Source organism: Cydia fagiglandana, chromosome 19 (genome assembly GCF_963556715.1).
Source record: "Cydia fagiglandana chromosome 19, ilCydFagi1.1, whole genome shotgun sequence".
Classification (NCBI taxonomy): Eukaryota; Metazoa; Arthropoda; class Insecta; order Lepidoptera; family Tortricidae; genus Cydia; species Cydia fagiglandana.
The window spans coordinates 4,163,104-4,178,244 of record NC_085950.1 but is presented as its reverse complement, the minus strand read 5'-3'; the positions used below and the strand labels follow the sequence as shown (position 1 = coordinate 4,178,244).

The 15,141-nt window shown below is 36.8% G+C and overlaps 2 protein-coding genes across 2 annotated transcripts in view; both read left to right on the top strand.

The window, feature by feature from the left end:
* The first annotated feature begins 686 nt into the window (after window positions 1–686).
* LOC134673854 (oxidative stress-induced growth inhibitor 1-like) overlaps window positions 687–15,141 on the top strand; it is a 74,124-nt gene continuing 59,669 nt past the window's right edge. The window contains exon 1 of the mRNA XM_063531893.1: window positions 687–909. The gene's annotated coding sequence lies outside the window, so the exon portion shown is untranslated. The remainder of the gene's footprint in view (window positions 910–15,141) is intronic.
* Window positions 2,658–4,392, top strand: LOC134673717 (EF-hand domain-containing family member B-like). Its single transcript, XM_063531717.1, has one exon. It carries the CDS (start codon window positions 2,724–2,726, stop codon window positions 4,287–4,289), a length of 1,566 nt encoding a protein of 521 aa, XP_063387787.1. The 5' UTR covers window positions 2,658–2,723; the 3' UTR covers window positions 4,290–4,392.

Below are 15,141 nucleotides of genomic sequence, written 5' to 3'. Positions count from 1 at the left end.
CGGTCGGTATATGATTTAAATATGCGGCCGGATACCGGATAGTGGCCTACTATCCGGCCGGTTACCGGATTACTTGATTTCGGAGTAAACTAATTGGATTTAAGAAACAGTCTTGATCATAATCGTACTTGTTTATTATTTTAAAACAATTTAAACATTCCACTGACTCGCACGCACACTTATTTCGAACCTAGAAATGTGTCCGCGCGAACGTTCACTAGGAAATAGGTCAAACCTGAAGAATGCGCACCTGTAAAACCTAAATGTAGGTATAAATCCGCTGGCCGAATATTCGGCGGCCGCATACCGGATATTCGTCCGATAGTCAGGTCGGATATCCTGTATCCGGCCAAACAACTATCCGTTGCATCTCTAAAAATAATACAAAACCCCCTTTCTATTAAAATATTATGAAGAATTATAATAAAATATCAGTGCATGTTTATGTTTAACAAATTAAATAATATTACATCGTTAAAATTACCAGTTAAATGGGTAAATTATTGTTGCTGGCAACTTTATTCATGGACAATGAACGATTTGCTATTTTACTTTTGTAAAAAAATAAGCAAGGGAACATCTTACAGCCACACAACAAAAACCATAGACAAACGATCGACCCGTTCCACAGCCGCATCGTGTGAAATAGGTTTAACTAATGTCAAATCAGCTGCTGTCAACAGAAAATGACGAAATAGCGACAGAAACACTTGGCGAGGTATGGAGATTGCTCGCTTCGTATTGTCGTAAATTCGATGTTTATTTATTCTGACCTTTAGCTAAACAACACTATAAGCCTCATTACCATTAACTTTACCGTAAATCATTCATATGTAAATAGTTTAGTCTGTGCGTGAAATTTAGTGATAAACCAGTGCAAGACCGGAGTGCGTGTAGTCTTACATTTCGGTGAGTAAAACCATTTTTTCTGTATCGTTAACCGCATTTTACGTATAAATACGTTATCATAAACAACTACAGCGTGCTTATATGCAGTATTGCATTAATAAAACGTGTTTTTAAGCGTGAAAATAGTACAAATCGATACCGACATAGAATGTGGTTTATTTTTTCGCCCTGTATTGATCTTGCTGCATGTGGGCCGTGTTGTGGGTAACGACGGTAACGTGAGAGGATGTTAGTGAAATCGTAACACATAATAATGTCGATCGAGGAATACGGGGGGGTTACTAGAAGCGTGGGAACTGGGAAATGTCGCATACTATGACACTTCAATTTCGTGGTAGCAACCGACTAGTATACTCGTACTACTACTACTATGTAGTGCCTACAACTATGTAGTGCCTACAACTTCTACTATAAAATCAGCAACTTTGCACAACACTACAGGACATACTGTCTGTAATATTCAGCTTTAACGGCTAAATGTCATAGGTCACCATGTGCTATTCAAACTTCCTATTTTTATAATATTACATTATCATATTCATCATATTACATTCATTTTTTATATTTTTGTAATATTACACTATGTGTTTTTGAGCAGCAGCAGACTTGATTTATGTGTAAGACTCAATTTTTTTTCAATTTGGGTGTTGTAAATAAATAAGTTTTTTTAAATACTGAAATATTCTTCTACACCCTGCCATTAAAATCTAAAAAATGTATGTGAAATAACTTGAAAGCTTATAAATATGTAATAATTTCATTAATACAACTTTTAAACTAATGATACACTTAGGTACAGTCGCCTTCAGATATATCGGAGTGGTCAAGGCGCTCACAAATATCTGAACACACCTCTATTGTCAATGCATTAGAGTGTGTGTTCAGACATTGTGAACACCTTGGTCGGTCTGATATTTCTGATGACAACTGTTCTATCCGCAAACCAAACGGACAACCAGGTTTGTAAAACTTCTCATTCACACTTGTTTAGTCCTTGCAGGAGTGAAAGGGATAGTCATCTAGGTCATCATTTTGGTTTACGAATAATGTGGTAGATGGTGAATTTCGAATTTTACTTAGCGACAATGAGGTAAATCCTAAAGTTTATCAATTTGACGTTTGGGCCTCAAGGTTTCCTTGCTTTAGGTAAAGTCAAAGAATTATTGATTGCCAAAGAGATTTAAAGTTTATTAAACTGAGGGCCAAGAAACACTCCGAGCGTGCATGCTCGGCGTGGAAGCCTACTGCCATACATTTCTTTTAAGCCAGGACCTCACTACTGCGCACGCTACGCACGCACGCACGCACGTACGCACGCACCAATGCATGACGGATAGCGTCAGCGTCGAGCGTTTCGTTTAGTGGCCATGGTGAGCTTCCATGCAAAGTGCTACGCTAAGTACTTACCTATGGCGCTTATGTATACATATGTCAGTGCAAATTTAGCGTGGTCAGAGTCTACCCTTGCGACTCCTCGCATATGTACAATCAGCCAAGAAAGTGGTAGAGTTAGACCAAGAAAAGTTTGCAGCGATTTTTATAGCGCAAATGTTATTTTAAACGTCAAACTTCTATGAAATGATGACGTATAAATAACACCTGCACTGCGTGGGCTATCATAATCGATGCAGACTTTTCTTGGTCGAACTCTAGACCACTTTCTTGGCTGACCGTACTAAATGCAGCATTTTATAAACTATAAACAATTTCGAACATTTTTTTTAATAGACAAAAACTTCACTATGTCAGTCACCTGTCAATACTAATGTCATTTTTATAAAAACATTTTAGAATTCAAATAAATCTTTTTTACAATGCCCATCGATTGCCAAGGATCCACGTCCGGGGGGGGCAAGGGGAACATCGGTTTCTTTATAGAGAGAGACCCCAAGGTCTGTGCTGCTGGTCTACCGACCGCCCAACCTGACGAAAAGGCCTCCGACTCCCTCCAACATTATCTCCTGAAGGACGAAGCGGATGCTCTCCTCAGCGACGCCATCATCCCCCCAAAACCCCCAAGACCTTTACCACCATTAAGACACCCTCCGAAGATGGATATGCGAAATGCTTACTACTCACAAGTAGCGCAGCTTGTAAACCCACCACCCAAAACTAAGTATCAAATAATTGCTGAAGATTTAAAAGAGACAGTGTATTCTTCTTATTGGACGAAGATGTTAGCGCAGTCAAAAGACTCGGTACCTATGCTGCCTGCAGGCTTTGATAAAGAAGGCACTACGTTCGGTAAGAAGACGGAATACCATGGAACTTTGTATGATATTGTAATGCCCAAAGTGCCTTTACCTGATAAGACTCCGCGCCCTAAGCAGTTAGCTGTCCAAATTGATAGAAATTACTGTAGGCCTCCTTTTGATCCAAATTTAACATACGGACATAGAACAGGCCAGGAAAAAACGGGGAGATCAGCTCTATGCTGCGTTACTGATGATAAAGTCAAGGTAGGTACAGGCGGTCGGGACACTGTAAACAGTGTCTTAGCTGATCACCAGACTGCTTCAAAGCCAAGATTGGGAGATGCTCTAACACCTTGTAATAATATTAATGAGCTCCCCCAAGGACATGCCTTTGGGAATACCAGTCGTTCGGAGAGCGTCGCAGAATGTTTAGTGAACTGCAAGATTAATCCAGAGAAGGAATACTTAATGAAATGCTTTAAGCATCTTAATAAACTTAGACACATTCTATCAACACGTTACTTACCAACGTTCTTTAATCATTTCTATCTAGGACTTAAATTCTTTGACAAAGAACGCTCAGGATGGCTCCCAAAAGAAGTAGTTTACAACTACGCGGCTACAAAATTCATCAGATTCGACGCGTCTTTGATAGAACCTTTACTCTTACTCTGGAACGCTTTCGACGGACAACAGATTGAGTACAAAACATTCGCCCGCGTGATAAACTACAGAATACCATCCGCAGACATACCTAAGTTACCAGACTTCCCTGACGCGTGTATAGATTACAGAACAACTTATAAAGAAATGGTGAAGCCAGATCAGCCTCCTGACTGCTCGCCTATGGCAGGGGTGGGAGCGGGTAGATACTTCGACTTGGATTTCCCGATAACTCCAGAGTACTATACAAAGGCTGACAAAGTATATCTTTCTCACGAGACAGACATGAGAGCCTGCCTATCCCCTACCATCATGACGTTGTTTAACGTGAACCATAGAGATATGTACGCGAAGCGAGAGCCAGAGGTAGTTCGTCGGGTGTTCGAGAAGATCGGGGAAAAGTTTACTGATGAGAGCTTCAAGATCATTTGGGAGAAAGCGAAGAAGTATCATTCTGAAGGCTGGGTGTGTTTCGAGACATTTAAACGTGCTTTGGAGGCGGGAGCTGGCAGCAAGGTTTAGGACATTTTGACTTCGCTGTGACGGAGCAATCGAGTCACGTTTTAAAAAAGACATTTTTGAAACGCCGAAGACGAATGGGTAGATTTAACGGTTTTGGGATTTATTTAACTGATTTAAATGTTTTAGATAATTTAATTTTATTTCTAGTAACTTAGTTTAGATATGGCTATTAATTATTTTTAAATTAATTTACTTTCGACGCGTTTAATTGATACGTTATTATAATGTTTGTTTAAATTATTTTATTCAACAACACTGTAGGCAGTACAGGCTGTATAAAGTAAAATTAATGTTGTATGGTAGCATGTTTTTTTATACTAAAAACGCTACTTAGTTCAAGCAAAAAGAATAGATGGTATAGAGGGGTCCTGTCATAGTAAATGTTGTAGTCACTGTAAATTTACTGCCATCTATCGACACACGACTATAACTCAAAATAAACACGTATAAAATTATCAAAAAAATGAATATATATGGATAAATGATTTTATTATTTTTGTATCATTTTAAACCCATGTTCTTTCACTGATATCTATGTGTTAAAATTGTTAAATATGAAACGGTGTCGTCACGCCATCTAGCCGAGCATAGGCCAAAGGTGTGTGCGCCATCTATCCCAGAATGACTTTTTCTTGATTTCCGAGGCACCTTTTTCCTTAGACTTTAATCATCTTATACGAAGTTACGTATGTCTTTGGTTCAACTAATTTCGGGTGGTTTTGTTAAAAAACGTGCCGATGTCATAGGGGTCATCCATTAATTACATCACACGTTTAGGGGGAGGGAGGGGGTCAAGAAAATGTGACATATTGTGACATGGGGGATGGGGGAGACACAAACTTTGTGACATCACTTTAACTTCATCAGTAACCGAAAATTTATTTAAATTATTTTATTCGCTGTGCATTTAAATAACAAGTTTTTAAATCGATAATCGTTTTTATTCGTTTAATTTTCTTTCTCAAGCAGTTTTGGGTTATAAAATTACTAATATTTATATCGTCAAAAATATTTTGATAAAATATTAATAATACTTAGGTACTTACTTAATTCGATTTGGCGATTTCGTAGAAAAAATGTGACGTCACACTAGGGGGGAGGGGTTTGCCAAATGTGACCAAGTGTGACAAGGAGGGGGGGAGGGGTCAAAAAACCTAGAAATTCGTGTGACGTAATTAATGGATGACCCCATATAACGGACGAAACAAATTAAACGGACAGCATTATATAACTTCTCCATAATTCACGTGATTTGGCACAATAGGGTATTATACTGTATTTAAAATAAATTTACACCATGCATGAAATAAAGCACCAGATTATTATTCAGAAAAACACAGATAGGAGTTATTTTTAAACACAAGTTCTATTATTTAATAATTCGGATAGAAATATGTATAAAAAGTAGGTGAGTTGACCGTGACCTCACGATGTAATGTTTCATATAAATTCCATATATCGTTTTGACAGCCCTAAAAAAGTAACTGAGTTTACTAGTAGGAAAATACCCTATAAAATAGTATAATATACTGTAGATGTAGATGTAGTGTAGGGACGCCCGGCTGGCCAGAAGCAGGCGGGCTGTCGATTGCTTGTCGCGTTCATTCAGCCCAGTTCCCTGGAGTTGGAGCTGCAGGTTACTGTCCCGGCGGCATTCCCACACTATTCTCCTCAAGTCTTCTTGTTTTCCTGCAGAACAGAAGGACATCTTTGAGTTCAACGTCCTTTAGTTCGTTTTCTTTTAGTATGTCTCTACCGAATGTATTATATCGCGGTGCCGCGTACATAGTACATTCTACTAGTATAATATATTGATGTAGTATAATATACTACATCAAGGGCAACAAATCATAGTAATTAATTAATCATATTGACATTGTTGAATGGATTTAAAAGTCATGGTGTCGCGGAACGGCCTTGGGTAACTAGTTAACTACGCATTACACACGTACCTATACGTATGTTTTATCTTAATAGCGAATTATAGGTTCTAGAGATATTCACGTCCATAAAAGACCTCGAAAGCAGTACTACTTTATACCTATAGTCTGTATCTTTAGGTGTTTAAATAAAAGTAAACAAATAATTTGTACATTTTCGGGTAGTTAACATTTATTGGTTAACCAACCAAATACAAAACTGCCTGAATCTGTCAATTAACGACCTGACTTTAACCTACATTATTTGACTGTGTAATGTTTTCATCTACCCTCATACCTAAAGATACAGAGTATAAAAACCCTCCTATATTTTCAACTTTCAGATTAGGTAAAAGGCGAACTCACCCCCCACACTTCGAACGATGGCTTCGTTCGAAGCGCCTTGCTTAAAATACTTACATGAAACTTGGCATGAAGATTTACGTAACATACCTATATGTATATATGTACATCTTGAGAATGATAGCGGAAAAACCAGACTGTCCCATAATGCTCCACTGTGAGGGACTATACGTATACATTCCCCTACAAGTGTGATACAGTGGTAGCAAAAATTAAGAGTTTGGCTATATCTATTTGTCAATTTTAATGTATGTTGTGTTGTATGTTATGTGGATAACTCTGTAATCTATGTTATATATTGTTAGCAACTTGTACCACGCATGGTACAAGTTGCTAACAATTGTTATTCAAAGAAAATTTAATATAATAAGTAGAAGTATAGTTTGAAAATCTGAGACATATACAAACGCTATTTTCATCTCATCTCTTTGGCGGAAAATGCGTTAATGTAAAGTAATATACCTATTTTGCGTTCATTTTATGGTCCTTGTTAGACGACTCTCCTCTATAATCTTTGAGGCAAATGAAGCATGATTTTATGTGGCAATCATGTGGTATATGTACTATTATGTAAGAGTATATTCATCAAAGAGTCCTCAAATTAACATGACTTACTATTCATTTTTAGGGTTCCGTACCCAAAGGGTAAAAACGGGACCCTACACTCTAAAAAAAATTTGGTTGGCCCTATCAATATCTTGATGGCCGTAATCAAGCATCTTGATTCCATACGAGCCTAACAAGAACTTAAACACATCAAACAAGGTAATTCTGATTGCTATTACTATTGTTAGGTAACTGAACCAATTGAGATCTTGTTCAATATTTACACGAAAAATAATTATGCTAACTAATTGATCCTAGTAAGATCAACTAAGGGCTTGATAATGAAAACAAACAAGTTAGTTTAACTAAGATGTAAATCAATGTTAACATGAAGAATTACTGTATTAACTATTTGACCCAAATAAGTTCAACTAAGAACATGATTACACCGACTTATGGCGTATTAGCCTGAACTAAGATATTGGTCAATTTGAATCTTAATTGTTTAATCATTTCAACTAAGATGTAAATCAATGTTAATATGAAGAATTACTGTATTAACTATTTGACCTAAATAAGTTCAACTAAGAACATGATTACATCGACTTATGCATCTTATTAGCCTGAACTAAGATATTGTTCAATTTGAATCTTAATTGTTTAATCATTTCAACTATGAAGCTTGTTTAGTACAATACCATTCTTGTTCAATTGTACTATGACTTACTTTGTCGCATTTACTAAAACATTTCTTTCAGATCTCTAGTTTTTATACGCGCCGTGCTGAATAATGCTGGTGGTCCTCGTTATTATTCTCAAGGAATTAGTCTTAAATACTAAAATATACATTATACATTTATTTCAGATCTTTTTGGCGATCGGCTTAGACCGGTTTAGCTTTACAAACACGGGAGGAGGCGTGCTTGTGAAATGTGAAGCCATATCGGCCTAGGCCGATCCTCAAAAAGATCTGAAATAAATCTGTAATCTGTATTACCTACTTAGTATTTAAGACTAATGCCTTGAGTATAATGCGAGTACGAGGACCAGCATTTATTCAGCACGGCGCGTATAAAAACTAGCACAAAGAAAATGTATAAAATTTAAACGAATAAGTAGTAAATAAAATATAACAACAAAGAAAGGGATAAAACATAATTAAACTAAATCAAGCCCGTAGAGTTTTATAAAAAGGGGGTAAATGAATAAAACAAAAAAATATTATAATAAGATGTTATTTATTCATTTAATCATTTTGAAAGTAAACGTTTTGCATTTAAATTCACGCGCAAGGATCCGTGTCTAAGCATACGAGGGGTTAACACTCGTTGGTCCAATCACGTTCACACTTGTTGGTCTATCCAAGCACACTACACTCACAGTGTCACTACGCGAGTTTGATTCGGATGTCACTGGTTGTTTTTTAGTCAAACAAATCACAAGATTCCACACATTTGACAGTTTAAAAACCCATCTTCACGATTGTATTTGTGAATTAACGCTACGTCTTACGTAGGCGAACAACGCGCGAACGCGGCGCGGCGCGGCGCGGCGAAAGCGGCCGCCGCCGCGCCGCGCCGCGCCGCGCCGCCTGACATTCGCGTGCAAATCGCGCCGCACCGCGTTCGCAACGAGATCGCTTACGTAGGACACTTCTATGGGCATCAAAGGATTGATTTCGCCGCGCCGCGCCGCGCCGCGTTCGCGCGTTGTTCGCCTACGTAAGACGTAGCGTTAGGCTTCTCTTACCAATCTTGGTATATAGTGGCGTGCTGTCGAAATGACCTTGGGACTATGCAGCTCGATCCAGTGACTTATACTCGACTCAAGGTGACACTGAGCAATAGCTGACTTGTGAGCGTCGTTGTTCTTGACCGCAGCGATGTGGTCTTTAATTCTGCAGGCAATAGTGCGTTTGGTATGCCCACTGTACGAACTACCACAACTGCAATCAACTTTGTACACACCAGGTTTTTCCAGAGGAATAAGTAATTGAATGAGCTTAACGCAACTGCGTGCTACAGAGACTGACTGCTCGGTCGCACGCGCCACGAGAGGGGCGCGGGCGGGGCGGAGAGCGGGTGTACAGGCGATCCCCCTACTTATCTCTTGATTGATCGGATTAACCGATTATTTAATTTAATTATTAAGAAAATCGATTTAACAAATAATTCTTAGTAGAATGGAATATTAGTTTCGTAATCAATACAATAACTTGATCATAATGGGATTGAGTGTTTTTTTTATCTTCGTTGTTCTAAATAAATTATATGTTTAGTTGATTCAACTAGCAAATCTTATGTAAATCAACAAAGACAAAATAATCAAAAAAACTATTAAAATGTTCATACCTATTAACATATTTATCTGTTTTAATTAAATTGTTAAGGATTGAATTAACCTATGTTACATAATTATGCCAACAAGTTAATAATAGATGCAAAGTATACAATTGTTAGGATTAATAACATACCTACTTTATTAGTTCAATCACAGATACACTTATTGTTTTAAGTAATCAGCTTTCTTTGATTTATATAAGATCGTTATTGTTGTAATTAACTTAACGTCAACGAAGAGAAAACTGCTCTTAGTTGGTCTTCATTTTTTAGAGTGTATTACTAAGACTCCGCTGTCCGTCTGTCTGTCACCAGGCTATCTCACGAGTCGTGATAGCTCGTGATATTTCAGTTGCCATTGCCACTATAACAACAAATACCAAAAAGTACGGAACGCTCGGTGGGCGAATCCGCCTCGCACTTGACCGGTTTTATTTTCTATACAATACGCGTTGTATCTACTAATGTGCCCGTCAAGAACATTTGTTTATTTTCCCGATTTTTGAAAACATACATGAAATACCTAATACATTTTACTACGAGGGAGGTAAGGCAGATTTTGTAAACGAGGTCTAATAGTTCCCGACAGCCAAGGGTTTATAGTGGAACACACGACACTACGCAAACTTATCTTCCAAGTGACATAAAAAAAAAACAATTTACTCCTTTCTCTTGGCTTTACCGTATTTTTTTAATACGATATAGAATTGACTTCAATCCATAAGCAATACCCGTTTTATCAGCTGTTCCTAGCAATTCTTACTCATAAACGTAATCCGTATAAATTAAAAAAGTCGTATATCTAAACAAATATCACAGACAATACTACCTATAGGTCTAACGAGTTTAACGTAACAAACCCTTGCGTGAACTAGGTTAGGCGAATTATCGATCTGATCTGTGACGTCGTACTTTTGACTTATGCGTGTTTACAAACTGCGTCACTTCCGGAATCTTCCTATACGTCTGCCGTTTGGTAGGGTGCCGATTTTTAGGGTTCCGTACCCAAAGGGTAAAAACGGGACCCTATTACTAAGACTCCGCTGTCCGTCTGTCTGTCACCAGGCTGTAAGGCCCCACATCTAGCGTCGGCGTCTGTCGGCGTCTGGTCAGCGCTATGGAAAATGACGTCGCTGCGCAGTTGCGTCGACGTTGCGTCGACGTCGGCCATAGAATTGTAAACGCCGACGCTCGAAAGACGCCAGATGTGGGGGGGCCCTCTCGAGAACCGTGATAGCTAGACAGTTGACATTTTCACAGATGATGTATTCCTGTTGCCGCTATAACAACAAATACTAAAAACAAAATAAAATAAATATTTAAGTGGGGCTCCCATACAGCAAACGTGTTTTTTGTCGCTTTTTTTTTGTGTAATGGTACGGAACCCTTCGTGCGCGAGTCCGACTCGCACTTGTTACTATAATGCAATAACGAAATTGAAGAGGATTAATATCGAAATTCCGTTTTTTTTTCTCCGATTATTGTCCAATAGAAAATTAGTATATCGCGCCTTTTTCTACTGACAAAGTTGTTTGACCGACTATAGTTGCGTGATTGTAGGTTTACAACGTTTACAAATACAACCGGTAGACAGCGTTATTTCCGTTTCCGGCTTTTTGAGTAAAATACCATGTTTTAAGTTTTAAGTTTCGTTGCGCTCTTTTATTCGCACTGTGGGGCTACCGCGAACTCTATTCGACGTGTTGCCTCTCTGTCGCACTTGTAAATTCGTTGGTAAGTGTGACAGGGAGACAGCTCGTCGAAAGTTGTTCGCGGTAGACCCTCTGGTTTCGCTTTACATAAATGACGGTTTTTTAGTTAATAGGCTACTTTCCTACTAGTCAAAACAGCTTCTTTTTTAGAACTGTCAAAATTATTCTTTAATATGGAATTTATATGAAAACGAGTATAGTGACGTCACGGTCAACTCACCTACTTTTAATATTTCATTTATTAAATAAAAATTGTGTTTAAAAATAACTGCTACATATCTACGAGCCCCGATGCACATGTTTTCGTCTAGTGAGACCATTTTTTGAGGTTCTCGCGTTTGTTCAAAAATAATGTTTTTGTTTAAATATACTAATATTGAATGCTTATACTAATGTAATTTAATTTTATATGGTAATACTCTGCAATAACTAAATCCAAATACAAGAAATACCGTTTGTACTGAAAGAAAAAAAAAATGTTTTTTTTTATCTTTTTATTGACGGGTAGGACATATGTGAAAAGAGCTATTACTAGGGAAAGCAATAGGGCTCTGCCAATGTACTGACAATTTTGTTTTGAGCCCATGCATGCAGCGGTGCTGTAGGAGAGGATAATATGATTTGGACAACGTTTTTGAAAAGTCCTTTTTTTCAGCAATAAAAGTCTCATGGAATTTTATTATACGATCAAACTAAACTACATTAAACATTGCTATTATGGTTCCCATTACTGGGTCATTTTATGTTCATGTGTAAAATTTATTAAAATAAACAAAATTTTTGCGTGGAACTAGACGAAATAATTTGCATCGGGGCTCGTAGGTATCAAAAACCAAATGGCATGCCCCAAACTCAGAACACCCCAATCTGATATGACGCAGTTACCTACGATTCGCGTAACTATGACGTCGGCAATCAATATTTCAGCTAACCTAGTTTATGGAAGATATTAAGGGCATTTCCTAACCAGTCCCAATATTAAAAGGTTGATCGTTTCATTCGCAACGATTGCAACTTTCTCACCGCAAAAAACGGAACCCTTATGGATTCGTCATATCTGTCTGTCTGTCCGTGTATGTCACAGCCACTTTTTTCCGAAACTATGAGAACTATACTGTTGAAACTTGGTAAGTAGATGTATTCTGTGAACCGCATTAAGATTTTCACACAAAAATAGAAAAAAAAACAATAAAGTTTGGGGGTCCCCCATACTTAGAATTTTTTTTTTCATCAAACCCATACGTGTAGGGTGTCTATGGATAGGTGTTCAAAAATGATATTGAGGTTTCTAATATTATTTTTTTCTAAACTGTATAGTTTGCGCGAGAGACACTTACAAAGTGGTAAAATGTGTCCCCCCCCCCCCCCTGTAACTTCTAAAATAAAAGATTGATAAAACTAAAAAAAATATGATATACATTACCATGCAAACTTCCACCGAAAATTGGTTTGAACGAGATCTAGAAAGTAGTTTTTTTTTAATCGTCATAAATCGTAAACCGCAATTTTATTATGTTACTTGCTGCTACGGAACCCTTCATGGGCGAGTCTGACTCGCACTTGGCCGCTTTTGTTCCGAGGCTGACTGAAATAGCAAGGCACGTTCGTACGTTTCCGTGAAAATACGATGAAAAACAAATTATGCACTACATCCGTAGGTACGTAAGTATAACACATAAGATACTTATATAATTTACATGTGATATGTAAATAATCCTAGTGATTTTAACTTAATCGTCTTATTATTGTTAGATAAATTACGGTATAAATAAGGATTTGTAAACATTGATAGAGTAACTTCAGATTTTATTCATTAATTAAGTATAAGTAGTAAGTTTTCACTGTTATGACTATGTACTTATTACAGATTAGATAATAGTACTTCGCTACGTATAGAATTCTCACTCTCCGAGTGCAGCATTTCCCAAACTATGGGTCGCGAAAAATATAATGCCCTCGACTACAGGTTTACCCAATTTCATTCAAATTAGAACAATAGTTATTTGTACAACAAGAGATCAAAGTTAGATATTTCTTCGAGTGCTTATTTTGAGTCCCGTGCAAGCGAAAGATTCTATAATAGATTCACGAGCGTAGCGAGTGAATCTAATTTAGAATCTTGAGCGTAGTAAGGGATTCAAAAGCGCACGAGATGTAAATAACTTTGATCTCGTGTAGTACACAAAATTTTTCACCCTAAGCAGTGAGAACATACCTAGAGGGACAGAGATAATAGAACCCAAGTATATCGAACTTGTATTAGACCCCGCATGTTGAAATGACATTTGACTATAAAGGTCACTTGAATGACATTTTGTCTCACTCAGTGAGCAAAATGCGATTTTGCTCACTGAGCCATTTTGTCTCACTCAGTGAGCAAAATCGCATTTTGCTCACTGTTTTTAAGAAGCAAAGTACCCTTGTTCGAGCTGCTGAGGTGAAAATTTACTTAAGTTATTGTGTATCAAACTATCTTCTGACAGTTCAGCTTAAAAACATCGAACGTGCCGCTAGCCAGCCGTGTCTTCAAAGTTGAATGTAAGAACTTCACTTCGCTTCGCTCGCTCGTTCGATAAAACTGAATGTGTATATTCAAAAAATATTAAACATTTAGTTTAAATTGCATTTTATTATGGGACTGTGCTGCCGTGCAAGTGATATGGTTAAACAAAAAATGTTTTGTGATTTCTTCTTATATTCAGTGTCTATTATGTATAATGTATACTTGATTCTTTAAACACAATAACATTTCACACATGCTTTATTTAGTACATAATATAATAGATAATTACTTTGTTATTAATTATGTTTATGGTTTTATAAAAAAAAAATAACAAAAAAAAATATAATAGATTACTTACTGCCCGCAACTTTGTCCGCGTATTAAGAATTCTACTCCGTTTTCACCCCCTTTTATGGGTTGAAAATTACAATATATTTTACAAATTACAGGGATTTTAAAATACTAGGCTGTGCTCTGCCTGTCAGTACTTATAGTTCGTTTTTTTTAGCATTAGAAATAAGGTAAACAATCTTGATGTGTCTTTTAATTGAAGAACACATTTCAAAAATAAGTTACGGCAAATATGTAACAATTATGAACCTAATACGACCATTTATATTCATAAGTCATAGTTTTTGATTATTAAAAAGCGTTTTCTCAAACATGCAATGAAATATTGATGTTATGTTCCTTATAATAGGCTGCGAAGTATGACGTTTCAGGTGCGGCTAGGACAAAAGGTCGTTAATGGAATTTCATACACATCTTGCAGGCCTAGGCCGGCAAAGTCCTCTTTTTTAATTTTCATTTCACAGATATTTGTGACACAGCATCGTGGCATTCATCCATAAAAAGAAACTAGAGGCAGTTATTGCTTTATGGTTCGTAATGACACTCTGCCACTACGCCTATAAAAAAAAAACAAAAAACAATGTTTGCTATAATTTGCAGTTTTATTTGTATAAAATCAACATGAACTTAATAAATAATACATTCTATAATTTTAAATTATAAATTTAACTACACAAATAAAAATCTTTAAAATATTTCATCTAAACGTTAGCGGTAAAAAGGTCTACTCAAACACGCGTAATGATTTTTTTAAATTGTTATGGAGGTAAAGTTGAAAAATATTCATTCTGTTTTATTGGATTTATGGTGAGTTGTTGATTTTTTGACTTTAATATGAGTTCCGACGAAATAATGAAATTAATATTAATTGTAAGTAAGTAAGTAAGTAAGTAAATATTCTTTATTGCACCAATAACCATACATCTTACATACATGTAAAATTACAAAGAAATTTTAGTGTTACAATAGAACCCGGTAACAACAGGCGGTCTTATCGCTAAAAAGCGATCTCTTCCAGACAACCTTTGGGTAGCAGGAAATGTGTAACTCAAACAAAAGTCAACAGGTAGTGCACGGAGTGAAATATGGAGACTATTAAACACAAACACACATATTACA

Coding starts and splice junctions, on each gene's coding strand:
- LOC134673717 (XM_063531717.1), top strand. CDS start 2,724: ATGCCCATCGATTGCCAAGGATCCACGTCCGGGGGGGGCAAGGGGAAC.